The sequence below is a fragment of the Oncorhynchus mykiss genome, chromosome 21 (genome assembly GCF_057628025.1).
Source record: "Oncorhynchus mykiss isolate SJ-2025 chromosome 21, ASM5762802v1, whole genome shotgun sequence".
Lineage (NCBI taxonomy): Eukaryota > Metazoa > Chordata > Actinopteri > Salmoniformes > Salmonidae > Oncorhynchus > Oncorhynchus mykiss.
The window spans coordinates 46454704-46470000 of NC_143042.1; the positions used below are offsets into that span (position 1 = coordinate 46454704).

General features: G+C 43.5%; 1 protein-coding gene across 8 annotated transcripts in view; it reads right to left on the reverse strand.

The window, feature by feature from the left end:
- LOC110500696 (neurexin-2) overlaps positions 1–15297 on the reverse strand; it is a 1050333-nt gene that overhangs the window by 542993 nt on the left and 492043 nt on the right. For all 8 annotated transcript variants that reach the window (XM_090214789.1, XM_090214786.1, XM_090214788.1 and 5 more), the window contains one exon: positions 5193–5216. In XM_090214789.1, the coding sequence (XP_090070915.1) occupies positions 5193–5216 (24 nt within the window). The remainder of the gene's footprint in view (positions 1–5192; positions 5217–15297) is intronic.

Genomic DNA, 15297 nt, shown 5'->3' on the forward strand with positions numbered 1-15297 from the left:
GGCAAAAGGGTTTTCTAATAATAATTAGCCTTTTAAAATGATAAATGTGGATTAGCTAACACAACGTACCATTGGAACACAGTAGTGACGGTTGCTGATAATGGCATTTGTACGCCTATGTAGATATTCCATTAAAAATCAGCCGTTTCCAGCTACAATAGTCATTTACAAAATTAACAATGTCAACAGTCATTTACAAAATGAACAATGTCAACACTATATTTCTGATCAATGTGATGTTATTTTAATGGACAAAAAAATTCCCCTTCTTTCAAAAACAAGGACATTTCTAAGTGACCCCAAACTTTTGTACGGCAGTGGTTTTTTTGTACACTTTTTTGGTTACGACATGATTCCATATGTGTATTTTAAAGTGTTGCTGTATTCACTGTTATTCTATAATGTAGAAAATAGTAAAAATACATTAAAATAAATTAAAAATGAGTAGGTGTGTCCAAACGTTTGATTGGTAAAGTAAATAGAAACTGGATTCCTAGCTTATTACAGCTCAGGATAAGACATTTACAACCTGGTTGTTTGGCGAGCTACGGGAGTGCAGTTCAGCATTGTGCTCTAACAGCAGAACCTGGGGTGTGCTTGGCTGAGCGTGTCACTGGCTCATTGACCATGATGGGCTCTGTGACACTAAGTTAACGCCAGAGAGTTCTCTACTGGATACCCTCTCATCAAGGGCCTGCCTGGACAAGGGCCTTTGTTCTTGAAGCAACAACAACAACAACACACACACACACACACACACAAACATATTCACACACAAACATACACACACACACACACACACACACACACACACACACACACACACACACACACACACACACACACACACATATTCACAAACACATCATTCACACACACAGTGTCAGAGTGCAAACCAGGTGAAGCACCCTCAGTGGCTTCTCTACTGCCTACATAGATTTGGTCTGGCATCAAAGTGAAGCCGTGCAGGCGGTCTTTGATAGTGGGACTGGGGCGGCTGTATCTTAGTATGGATCTACTGACAGATTAATCAGTGTTCGCCCAGTATGGAAGGTGTTGGAACAACAGACAGTGTAGAAACCAGATGTTCCTGGAAACACATATCAAAGGGAGAGCATTCAGTGAACCACTCATGCCTAAAGTAAGTAATGATGGAACTACTGAAGTCCCTCCTGTAACTCGTCCGTTCACACTGTTTGGAGGAGGTGCTACCCATTCAAGTTTTTTACTACTTCTAACAGTTCCTTCATTGTGGACAACATTGTAAATTGGTTTTTGGTTTAGCAATCATGCACAGAAATTGACAATCTTACCTTGACAGTAAATCGCTTACTTGATTGAAGTTCAGGTCTTCAATTTGATAATGTCTTACTACTTACCTTCAACATAGTTTTTAACTGCTAGAGGCAAATATCATCATGTCCACATTGACAATTTTCAACCAAAGTTAGTTATCAGCATTAAATCAACATTTCAAATACAGTATCAGAGGCAGAGCAAATGAATTCCGTCTCAAATAAATTATCCAACAATAATGATTTTCATTGGTCCGCGAATGCAAACATGTCACACATGCAATGATGACCCCCTTTGACGCCTTTCCCTAAGACAGGTTGAAGTAGGGCTGTGAAGGTCTGAGCAGAGGGAGGGGGTCTGTTCCGCGAGGAATCCTCCTACAGGTGGCTGGCAGCTGGACTGAACAACTAGCAGTGACTGAACTTAGTGAGAAAGATCCGGAAGTCTTCAGGCATCAATATGGAGTCTTTTGCTCTGAGGGCTAATCCAAATGATGCCTTAATTTGCTGTACCAACCCTGAGTTAGTGATGGTTGGGGCTTGGGGGGGGGGGGGGGGGGGGGGGGCAAAGGGAGCACAGGAGGGACGGGGGCAGTCTTTTGAGATCATTCACAAGTGTTAAAGTATGGAGAGAGGGAGCTTTAGTTGTGTGTTGGGCAGGTAAGGAGAGTTGGGTTGGAGGGTGAACTGTTAGTACTTTAGTAAGTAGGGGAGAGTCAGACACAAAAATGGTTGTTAGTACAGTTACAACATTCAGGTTGGATTCAAACAGTAGTATTAGTAACATATTGTTTTAGTAAATTTAGTAGTAGTAGTTTCAAAACAATTAGGAGGAGTCTTTAAGGTCCTCTGCAATTTGATTTGTCCATCCAGATCAGATTTTCGGACTGAAAGCGTGTGACAGGGGCTTGTTTTGGTTAAGAAGAAACAAAATGATTCCATCCAAGCTACTTAGAAGGACATGAGACATGCACTGAATGACTGAATGACAAAATGGAAAGTTAAAGGAGTCCATTGGACAAAACAAATCACATGAACCAACAGAGGCAACAATCAAACAAAAACACAATCACTTTCAGAGGAGGCGGCAATGGGAAAAGGAAAGCCCAAACTGCAGAGGGCAACACTTCTACACCAGACGAATGGAGAAGTAAAAGGTTAAGGGTGATATTAGGACAAGAACGCCAAAGGAAAGAACACCCATCTAGACACGTGTGCAGACTGGCGCTCGCTGGGCTAGAGCAGCGGAGACACCCTTGACGGGTAGGATGCAGATGTCTATGATGCTAGCCAGAAAAACAACATGCAAACAGGATGCATGATCCAAACCGAAAGGAAATGTACAGCACAATGAGGGACCAAACCGATGGAACAACCACAGATGCATGTAGTCAACTGAAAAAAGGAGAGGGTTTTAAAGAACTGGAAAATCTAAGTGAGGGAATAGGGATTCCACTGTCAACGGTGAGAAGAGGGGTGAATGTAACATTCAAATTGTTCAATCTAAGAGCTATATGAACTCCCTTTACTACACCTCCTACTCGCCATCTATTTTTGTGCATGTGCTAACAACTAGCCAGTAGCTTATGAACAACCCCTCCATAATCTTTCCATTACCTTTACAGGTAATTACACAAATTGGCACTAAGTGACTTTGAACATACACATACAGTGTGATTTGATTGCTTGAGTCATTTACAGTAGTTATGAAACCCATAACTGGTTAGAATAACAGCGATCTCAGGCTGGTCTTTTGTTCTGCTGTACAGTAGGCTCTCTCGTTTGATTCCACTCCAACTCAGGGGTTGGATGGCTAACACAACCTACGTACTGTAGGCAGCGCTCCTCTAGTCACCTAGAAAATGAAAAGCTGTTCCCCCTCTTTATTTTTCCCTTTTTCCTTATTTTTTCCCTAGCAAGGTAAGGAGTGAGGTCGTATTATTGGTTTTCATAAGTTATATATATAAAAAAGGTAACAAAACCCTGAATAAAAGGGGGTGGCTGGAGAGTTACGTGGCCACACGGATACTAGTGTAATGATTGATATATGTATGTATATATAATAGCCATGATATATGCATATACATATATTCTTTAATGTAATTGGTTTATCAATAAAACAACAACCAAAAGATAAGGGGGTCAACTCTTACATGCAGGGGGCCAGGCCAGTAAACTCAGAGGTAACAAGAGTTAGTGTTAGTGATGGAGACTGTAGATCGGACACAGTCGAGACATTCCAAGAGATTGTCCCTACATGCCATGTAAGTTTGGTGGGGAGAGTGTAACCCATTAAAACATTTTTTTTTTTTTACTGGGGGACCCAAATCCAGTGACAGGAAGTAAGAAACTAAGCAACAATGGCTATCTGGGAAGGCCAAACAGAACAAAATCCCTTTCTCTTTCGTTTCCTCTGTAGATGCCTGTTGCCGGGCATGTGTTAATCCAAGAAGAACCATGAAATCAGTCATTTACTGTCCTTCATTTTTATTTACACATCAAAGAAAATGATCTACTTTAAATTTGATCTTCATTTTACAGTGTTTTTGCTTTGGCAACAAACAACTAATGCCTAGTGTTCATTGATTCATTCATACTAGTGCATGGCAATGCTGTAATTCAACATGTAAATCAATGATCATCCTTCTGGGGATATTTCTGAAGGAATTGTCATGGATTACCAAAATGTCTTCTAACAAAATATCCACATCAGTACTCTTACGCCAACCAGCCTCTTGCCCTATCCTTGCTTATTTAGTCTATTCTTTCCTAAGAAATACATCACTTTTCCCATTTCCTTTAGCAAACCAGCAGCAGCACTGTCCTGACTTGTCCTGTTGTCCTGACTCCTGAAAGCCTGGCTATACACAAGAAAGCCTTAGTAGCAGACAAGGGGACAGTATTTACCATTCAGACACAATGGCATTGAATTAAGTGTGGATGTTGAGTCCAGGTATGGGTTCAGCGTTGAACCAGCTCAGTCCTAAATCACACTGTAGGTCTCTAATGGGATCGAGCCCTCATTTGAGGCCCTGCTTTACGGCCATGTTTCTGCCACTAAATCAGGAGGTGTAAATACGGACCTGACCTCTATTAACGTTTGAGTGGGAACCACAGACCTTGGCACACACATATTTGCTGCAGTACATTCTCGGCCGAACCTGTAGATAGTTGCCGAAGGAATAGGTAGACTCATTTAAATCTTAACAATACAAATGCCTTCAACTAAGTTGGACAAATGTTTTTGCATATATTTTTACGTAGTTAATTCAAAGTCGACTAGGTTAGCTTAGTTATATAACACACTGTTTAAGTAGACTGACAAATGTTCAAACTTTCTAACATTAAATATATAGATCATCTAGTATCAGACGTAGTAGAATATTACCCACATGGCCTGAGTTCTTACTACCTGTCACTGGGGTTGTAAAAGGAGGGGTTATTCTCTGTCAATGGAGTCCGCTGTGTACGTCCACATCAAGGACACTTGTTGAAAAAGAAAAATAGGGGATAGGTTTTGTCGTTGTCAATTCAGAAGTTGATATCTTTCTTGGAAAATAATTCTTTATTTCTTCATACGGACAGCGTTTGAGAAAAAAAATCGAACAATTCTAAATTGTTGCTAAATTTAACATTTTAGGACAGACCTCTTTCAGTGGATACTTTTCTATTTTTGTAGGAAGGGAGGAGAGGAGTATTGGATGGTAAAAAGTGGAAACGGACAAAGAAGTAAAATAAAGACAAATAGAGAGGTGATTGTTTTCAGCTACCTTGGAATCGATGGAAGTTTGTATTTTCAGTAAGAGCAAACGGAATAGAAAGAGGTAACGGAAACCCAGGGCAAACCAAAGTAAAGACAATTAGAATGATATCTACCATGTAATGCAGTTTGTTTACCATAGCGTGTCCAATGCCTGCGTGCTTCAGGAGAAAACAGGGGGAGGAGAAAGCAAAAAAAGAATGACAAACCGTAAACTCAAAGTTTCGAACTTCAAAAACAAATTTTTACGAGATTTCGCCTTTTTTTTTTAAATGTACAATAAACAATCAGGTTAATTTAAGAGTAGGCGATAATAAACCAACCAATCAATCCTTGAAATGTCCAAAAATAAATAAAGTAGGCTTTATTTTTATTTTTTCAATATCATACAAATCTTCCAAATAAAGAAATAAAGAAAGTAATTGGAAAAAGTTTGACTTTTCGTATTAAAGGGTTTTTCCAAAAAATATAAAAGATAAAACAATATCATTACATTTGTTAGTATGTAAGTACGCAAGTTAAATAGAAAAAAGAACAGATGACTCACATTCCGTGAATGACACAATGTTAGTTGTACAAATTAAAGGAAAACCAAATCACCAAATAATATAATACATTGGAGAATTCTGAAGCTTGTTGTTAGTAAAAAGACAAGAGTTAGCAAATCAATTTTCACAGAGGGGTTGGGGGCAGATTGGGGGTGGGGCTTGTTTTTTGAGTGCGAAAGGGAATGAAGGAAAAGCAGTTCAGTATTAGTATTAACCACTTCTGATAGGCTAGTCTTGACTGTGGGTGTGGCTGGTAGGAGGGACAAGCTCTGTTAGAATCGGTGCTCCATTGCAGGGGGTGTGGCCAATCATATTCCGAATGCTTGGCAGGTTATATTTTCCTAAGCAAACTTTATCTCGAGTTGCTTTTCTCCAGATCTTGTGCAAGAAACAGTTTAGGGAGTATGGAGAAGCCAGAAAAAAAACAGCAAAATGTAAATGTTCAAAATTACCACAACAGTTAAAATGGCTAAGAGACGAAGGATAGCAGTATTGACAATGATAATCAGAAAGTTAGAGCTATTCCATTTCAATGGGGTAAGAACAATTAAACAAACATTACATTTATTGCATAGTTTGAAGCAGAAAAGAGAGCAAGAGAGTGAGATAAAGAGATACATAAATGAAAGAAAGAAAGAAATGAAGAATGAAAGCGATTGAAAGACATTTAGTTCATTTTGCACATGCAGTATCCTTCAGTCTGCCTCCTGAAAGAGAGAGATAGAGTTATTCAAGTTCACTTCCAAAACAACCAAAACCCATATCCTCTACTCCTCAGGAGAGAAACAAACACACAAGACCCTGTGTTAAGAGTCCACTATCTATATGTACTTAATGGCAAACAGTTGCCTGGGTTTTCCTCACAATTCACTGTGAATGATGACAATGAATGTACTGCAATGTACTGTAATTTTGAATTCACACTTTGTCATGTGATGTCTGTATGAAGCCTGATGTCATTTGAACCTTAATTCCCAATTAGTGGAGAAAGTAGAGGTTTTAGTTAGATGACTTTGTGTGTGTGTGTGTGTGTGTGTGTGTGTGTGTGTGTGTGTTGTGTGTGTGTGTCTATGCTTGCTATCCGGAGTCACCAGGAATCGTTAACACCCGGTTTTCAGGAACACAGTACTTTCAACCTAACTTCCATTTTCCCTGAAAAACAGAAGTGGGACTCCGCTTTTTGTTATTTATAGGCCTGCAATGTTAGGTCAATGTTAAGTCAATGTTAGGTCAATGCTTGCATGCAAACGTGTACCCTGGTGCCTGCATTGAGGACATAACGCAGCTTTGTGTTGCTCACTCTGTATGTGCCCAGTGGTTTACTTAGCGTGTATACAGTATGTGGGGGAGTGAATAAGAGTGGCAGCCACACATCTGAGCTACACAATGCCAGCGGGGTTAGCCAAAAAAGAAAATGTCCGCCCACTGTTCGATCCCGGGTCACGTTAAGCCGCGTCGAGCATCTCCGCTCTGCGGCTAATGACTTATGTTAATCCATTAATTAGGTAAATAAGTTCCAACAGTGGGTGTGAAATTTGCATATGTATGCCTCTCTGCCTCGTCAAAGACCTACAATGTGCTTGTGTCTCTAATCGTCCCAAAACACATCAACAGTTACATCAAGCCCATAACTTGATTGAGACTCAAAGGGATTGGTGACGCAGAACAATGGTTTATTAAATTAGACAAATTACGAAGGTGACAATGACTTTGTGTCTTTGTCTCACAGGCAGATAGCAATTATGTGAATCATCTTTTTTTTTGTGAGAAGCATGATTAAATATTACGTGTGTTGGGTTTCAGATCCCCCTGGGGTTTGATGTCTGAATCCTGAATTTATCTGGGATCTCTACAAAGTTCTTACATGAAGGGACAGTCTAGGAATGCATGGGGAAAATTAATCTCCTCAAACTGATGATGATCTTTCGATGAACATAAAAGTGGGGATGACGAACATAAAGTATGGAGAGAAGTCAGTCTGAAGTCATCCCTTCATCAAAGTTTTGGAGAGAGGTATTACACAAATGTATGTTCACACCCTGAAATGACCAAAGTTGCCATAGAGATCTTCAACCAACATTCCAGACCAAAACTCCCCCTTTAACTTCTAAGCATGTCATAGCATGGCCGCATGTTAAATAATTGAAGGGAAGATAGGCAAAGAAAGACAGAAGAAAGAAAGAGGTATAGCTTAATATAACACCCTCCGAAACTATCTGAGATTCACTAAAACCTTTATGAACCTGTAGAGCGAGAGAGAGAAAGAGAGAGAGGGTGGCAGAGAGAGAGAGGGGGGGAGAAAGAGAGGGTGGCAGAGAGAGAGAGGGGGGGAGAAAGAGAGGGTGGCAGAGAGAGAGAGGGGAGAGAAAAGAGAGGGTGGCAGAGAGAGGGAGGGGGGGAAGAGAGGGTGGCAGAGAGAGAGAGGGGGGAGGAGAAAGAGAGGGTGGCAGAGAGAGAGGGGGGAGGAGAAAGATAGGGTGGCAGAGAGAGAGAGAGAGGGGGGAGGAGAAAGGGAGGGTGGCAGAGAGAGAGGGGGGAAAAAGAGAGGGTGGCAGAGAGAGAGAGAGAGAGGGGGAGGAGAAAGGGAGGGTGGCAGAGAGAGAGGGGGGAGAAAGAGAGGGTGGCAGAGAGAGAGAGGGGGGAGAAGAAAGAGAGGGTGGCAGAGAGAGAGAGGGGGAGAAAGAGAGGGTGGCAGAGAGAGAGAGGGGGGAGAAGAAAGAGAGGGTGGCAGAGAGAGAGAGGGGGGAGAAAGAGAGGGTGGCAGAGAGAGAGAGGGGGGAGGAGAAAGAGAGGGTGGCAGAGAGAGAGAGGGGGGAGGAGAAAGAGAGGGTGGCAGAGAGAGAGAGAGGGGGGAGGAGAGAGGGTGGCAGAGAGAGACAGAGGGGGGAGAAAGAGAGGGCGGCAGAGAGAGAGGGTGGCAGAGAGAGAGGGGGGGAGAGGGTTGCAGAGAGAGGGGGGGGAGAAAGAGAGGGTGGTAGAGATAGGGGGGGGAAAGAGAGGGTGGCAGAGAGAGAGAGGGGGGAGAAAGAAAGGGTGGCAGAGAGAAAGAGGGGGGAGAAAGAGAGGGTGGCAGAGAGAGAGAGAGCGGGGGAGAAAGAGAGGGTGGCAGAGAGAGAGAGAGGGGGGAGAAAGAGAGGGTGGCAGAGAGAGAGGGAGGTCATGAGAAAGAGGGTGGCAGAGAGAAAGAGAGGGTGGCAGAGAGAGAGAGGGGGAGGGAAGAGAGGGTGGCAGAGAGAGAGGGGGGAAGAGAGGGTGGCAGAGAGAGGGGGGGATGAGAGCGTGGCAGAGAGAGGGGGGGAAGAGAGGGTGGCAGAGAGAGGGGGAGGAGAAAGAGAGGGTGGCAGAGAGAGGGGGGGGGTGGCAGAGAGAGAGGGGGGGAAGAGAGGGTGGCAGAGAGAGAGAGAAAGTGAAGAACAGACAAAAACATTACTAAGTCTCACATACAATACACAAACACACGTCCCTCACCCCATCCTGCCCTGTCAAACCCCGCCTTGCCCTGTCTCAGCCTGCCAGGGGGTTTATACGACAAGGCCTCCCTATATTCAAAGCCTTCGGCTGTGGAATGACGACCCTCGTCAGCCCACGCCTTCCCTGTCTATAATTGACACATGTGGGACAATGAGACAGGGAGGAGGCGGCGGCGGCCATTGTTTGCTGATGGGGGGATAAAACTCCTAATCGTGTAAACAAGAACAGACACATCGTTTTTTTTAAGCGCTGTCTAAGGCGCTTCCATTGCACTAGCTTCTAGCTTCTCCACATACATTATTAATGTGGGGAAAAGACTGTGAAAGACCAATTAGAATAGTTTCACCATGTAGCCTCCACTTGCGGAAAGAGAAGAGAGAATTGACATGTTTTCCCTGTCAACAGTCTGGGGAAAGCGGTAAAGCACTGAGGTCCAGAAGCAAATGAGATGAGAGCCAGATCGTGTTGACCGAGGAGCCGAGAATGGGACTATCAGGGGTTTGATCTTTACATACATGTCACAGTGGACATAGTAAAAATGTCACAATCCGGATAAATATTTTAGTGTGGCTGTGAAAAAGATCAACGGTTGGCAGACTCCGAAGGCCCACTGTAGAATTGGTCTGGGTGGATTTACTGCAAAGAACAAGTGAGCTGTAAGACTGATGACCGCTCTCATAAAATATAAACTTCCAATTTAGCTAGTAATAGTCAATCATAAAAAGAGACAGAGATAAATCCTATTGGCTGGGGAAAAAAAGGCTAGTATTTTTCATTAGACCTGAGGTAGTTGAGAGAAGGTAATGAGTTTTGTATAGTAGAATATTGACTAGAGCTCCTAGAAGAGAGGCTAAATTCAGAACTCATTCAAATGGTCACATACTGTAGTTGATCACAACAGGTATCAAATTGTTACTGAGGGGTGTGCATGTGTGGAATGTGTTTGTGTGTGTGGTGCATGTGGTTGGTGTGTGTTTGCATGTGCTGTATGTATACCCTCATGTTTGTATTTCATTAGATATTTGATTCTATGAGGCACATGTACAGTACCTTCAGCACTATTTCACACCCATTGACTTTTTCTACATTTTGTTGTGTTACAAAGTGGGAATAAAATGGAAAAAATTGTCATTTTTTTGGTCAAAGACCGACAAAAGATTTTAATAAATAAAACACTAATATATCTTGATTAGATAAGTATTCAACCCCCTGAATGAATACATGGTAGAATCACCTTTAGTCTTTCTGGGTAAGTCTCTAAGAGCTTTGCAAACCTGGATTGTACAATATTTGCCCATTATTCTTAAAAAAATGATTCGTGCTCTGTCTAGTTGGTTTTAAATCATTGCTAGACAGCCATTTTCAAGTCTTGCCATAGATTTTCAAGCAGATTTAAATTCAAACTGTAACTAGGCCACTCAGGAACATTGAGTATCATCTTGGTAAGCAACTCCAGGGTATATTTGGCCTTGTGTTTTAGGTTATTGTCCTGCTGAAAGGCGAATTTGTCTCCCAGTGTCTGTTGGAAAGCAGACTGAACCAAGTTTCCCTCTAGGATTTTACCTGTGCTTAGCTCTACTCCGTTCATTAAAAAAAAGTATTTACTCCCTAGTCCTTGCCGATGACAAGCATACCCACAACATGATGCAGCCACCACCATGCTTGAACATATGAGGAGTGGTAGTAATGTGTTGTGCTGGATTTGCCCCAAACATAACGCCTTGTACTCAGGCCAAAAGTACATATCTTTGCCACCTTTTTTGCAGTATTACTTTAGTGCCTTGTTTCAAACAGGATGCATGTTTTGGAATATTTGTATTCTGTACAGGCTTCCTTCTTTTCACCCTGTCAATTAGCTTAGTATTGTAGAGTAACTACAATGTTGTTGATCCATCCTCCGTTTTCTCCAATTGAAGCAAATAAACTCTTCACGGTTATAAATCACTGTTGGCCTCATGGTGAAATCACTGAGCGGTTTCCTTCCCCTTCGGCAACTGTGTTAGGAAGGACGCCTATATCTTTGTAGTAATGCTCAAATGGATATTCATTGTCTGTTTATGAACCATTGGAAAACATCACTGATCTCTGTGGATAAATACTCACTGATCGAATGAGGGACCTTACAGATAGATGTGTGGGGTACAGAAATTGGGTAGTCATTTAAAAAATGATGTTAAACACGATTATTGCTCACAGAGTCCATGAAACTTATGTGCCGTGTTAAGCACATCATTACTCCTGTACGTATTTAGGCTTGCAATAACAAAAGGGTTGAATACTTATTGACTCAAGACATTTCACTTTAACTTTAATTCACTTTAAATTCAGGCTGTAACACAACAAAATGTGGAAAAGTCAAGGGGTGTGAATGCTTTCGGATGGCACTGTATGTGTTTTTCATGCAACACATGTCGCAGCGGAGTGTCAAACAGAGTATCGCTGGTCAGTGGAGGCCCGAGAGGAGTCTTTCTACCAGCTAGTTAGTTCACGCTTTCATTCCAATCCTCTCTTGATACACCCTTCCCTGCCTAATTTCCCTCCCTCCCTCAACCCCAACACCACAGCTTAGGCTTCCAGTAATGGAAATTGACAAAACACCACCAGATGAAAATATAAATGTCAGTGCAATTATGCAGACAGACGGGGCTGTGTGTGCAGCCACAAAAGAAAATGATGGCCTATCGTACCTAAGAAGATGTTTCTCCTCTGCTATCCCTTTCCCTATAAACATCACTCTCTCTCTCTCTCTCCCCCCCCTATTTGTGTATCTCCAAAGATGCTACCTGCAACCTGTGTGAGTGTGCTCTAATGGTCCAGAGATATTGAACGTAAATATACAGTAGGTCTGGTTAAAATGGCTGTAAGATGCAAACTGGGACATGAATAAACATGACAGGCGGTGACCGAACTATTAGTGGAAAAGAAGGGCTCTATCTGAGTGAGAAGGGGTGAAGATGTTAATAAACGTGAAGGCGCACACACACGTGCACGCGCACACCTACATACATACATACATACATACATATATATACATACATACATACATACAGTGGGGCAAAAAAAAGTATTTAGTCAGCCACCAATTGTGCAAGTTCTCCCACTTAAAAAGATGAGAGAGGCCTGTAATTTTCATCATAGGTACACTTCAACTATGACAGACAGAATGAGAAAAAAATCCAGAAAATCACATTGTAGGATTTTTTATTAATTTATTTGAAAATGATGGTGGAAAATAAGTATTTGGTCACCTACAAACAAGCAAGATTTCTGGCTCTCACAGACCTGTAACTTCTTCTTTAAGAGGCTCCTCTGTCCTCCACTCATTACCTGTATTAATGGCACCTGTTTGAACTTGTTATCAGTATAAAATACACCTGTCCACAACCTCAAACAGTCACACTCCAAACTCCACTATGGCCAAGACCAAAGAGCTGTCAAAGGACACCAGAAACAAAATTGTAGACCTGCACCAGGCTGGGAAGACTGAATCTGCAATAGGTAAGCAGCTTGGTTTGAAGAAATCAACTGTGGGAGCAATTATTAGGAAATGGAAGACATACAAGACCACTGATAATCTCCCTCGATCTGGGGCTCCACGCAAGATCTCACCCCGTGGGGTCAAAATGATCACAAGAACAGTGAGGAAAAATCCCAGAACCACACGGGGGGACCTAGTGAATGACCTGCAGAGAGCTGGGACCAAAGTAACAAAGCCTACCATCAGCAAGGGCATTGAAGATGAAACGTGGCTGGGTCTTTCAGTATGACAATGATCCCAAACACATGCCATTTCTCCCAACTGTTACACCACATGCCATTTCACCCAACTGTTACACCACATGCCATTTCACCCAACTGTTACACCACATGCCATTTCACCCAACTGTTACACCACATGCCATTTCACCCAACTGTTACACCACATGCCATTTCACCCAACTGTTACACCACATGCCATTTCACCCAACTGTTACACCACATGCCATTTCACCCAACTGTTACACCACATGTTATTTCACCCAACTGTTACACCACATGCCATTTCACCCAACTGTTACACCACATGCCATTTCACCCAACTGTTACACCACATGCCATTTCTCCCAACTGTTACACCACATGCCATTTCACCCAACTGTTACACCACATGCTATTTCACCCAACTGTTACACCACATGCCATTTCACCCAACTGTTACACCACATGCTATTTCACCCAACTGTTACACCACATGCCATTTCACCCAACTGTTACACCACATGTTATTTCACCCAACTGTTACACCACATGCCATTTCACCCAACTGTTACACCACATGCCATTTCTCCCAACTGTTACACCACATGCTATTTCACCCAACTGTTACACCACATGCCATTTTACCCAACTGTTACACCGCATGCCATTTCACCCAATCCAGAGGGAGTCTGGCCTCTCGCATCATTCATTAGCCTGTATCACCCCTCCCGAATGGTCCGCTTGCCTCACCCTTGCGTCACCCCCCTGACTGCCACTGTTGCATTGAGGGTCCAACACATTATGGCTACTTAACATGTCATCTGTAATAACAGTACCAGGATCATGGGGGCACACTGTCATTATGTCTTATAGATTTGTTATCTCTTGTGAACAAGTAAACTAATGGTGATATGATATTACCATTATGAATGTTGCCACTACACCCTAGACAATCCGAATGGCGTTTTAACTCACCTGGATTTAACCACGATAAGCACTGGCGGCCATTACCATCGATAGATTGCTTTGGTCTTATTGATTTTGCAAGGTGGGTGCTCAATTACTCGGAGGCTCTGCTATCGTTTGAGCAGTCCTTGCTGAGGGAATGTTATGAAAAATGCTTTGTTAGCCCGACGAGAGATGTGATACTCTTTAGACTAAAGAGAGAGTGGACTTTAGAATGTAATGAGGACAAGAGGTGATGACAATGAAGTGGTTAATGTCTCTCCTGTACATGAGACGGATGAAACAACAGCTAGCGGACCGGCCGGTTGCTAGGTGACAAATTACAAGCGGGGAGAGGAAGGGGGATGCAAGTGGAAGGGAGAGGAGGAATCGATTGGACGAACTGTTCTGAATTCTAGAGGCTTTCTTTCTGTGTCAAAAAATGTTGATGCTGGAAGGGAGGGAAAGAGGGATGGAAGGGGGAGGGAGAGGGAGAGGAGTGGAAGGTGGGAGGGAGAGGGAGAGGGAGGGAGAGGGATGGAAGGGAGAGGGAGAGGGGTGGAAGGTGGGAGGGAGAGGGATGGAAGGGGGAGGGAGAGGGAGAGGAGTGGAAGGTGGGAGGGAGAGGGAGGGAAGGGGGAGGGAAAGGGAGAGGAGTGGAAGGTGGGAGGGAGAGGGAGGGAGAGGGATGGAAGGGGGAGGGATGGAAGGAGGAGGGAGAGGGATGGAAAGGGGAGGGAGAGGGATGGAAGGGGGAGAGAGGGATGGAAGGGGAGGGAGAGAGATGTAAGGGGGAGGGAGAGGGATGTAAGGGGGAGAGAGGGATGGAAGGGGGAGGGAGAGGGGTGGAAGGGGGAGGTATTGAAGGGGAGGGAGAGGGATGGAAGGGGGAGAGAGGGATGGAACGGGAGGGAGAGGGATGGAAGGGGGAGGGAGAGGGATGGAAGGGGGAGGGAGAGGGATGGAAGGGGGAGAGAGGGATGGAAGGGGAGGGAGAGGGATGGAAGGGGGAGAGAGGGATGGAAGGGGAGGGAGAGAGATGGAAAGGGGAGGGAGAGGGGTGGAAGGGGGAGGGATGGAAGGGGAGGGAGAGGGATGGAAGGGGGAGAGAGAGGGATGGAAGGGGGAGAGAGGGATGGAAGGGGGGGGCATAATTGCAGCTGCTAAGCTAGATGATACCTAATAGACAGGGAAAGAAAAACAAGAGGTGAAGAGATCCAGAATAATGTCCAAAAACCTCCACTATTGACTGTGGTTCTGGTTGTTCTTTCTTCTGCCTAAGGAATGTTCCTCATCCCCTACCAAGGAGAGGTAACCTTTTAAGCTCCTGGTTCTCCAGCTCGTGTCTGTGTGTGCCTGCTCTTGATTATGTGTGCGTCTCTTTGTCTCTCTCTCTCTCTCTCTCTCTCTCTCCCTCTCTGTGTGTGTGTGTGTCTGTTCATGATTGTGTGTGTGTGTTTGCCTATTTGTGCCTGCTCATGCATGAGTGTGTGTGCAGTCTGTACAGTCAACAGGTTACTTTGTTCACTCAAAGTGTGTT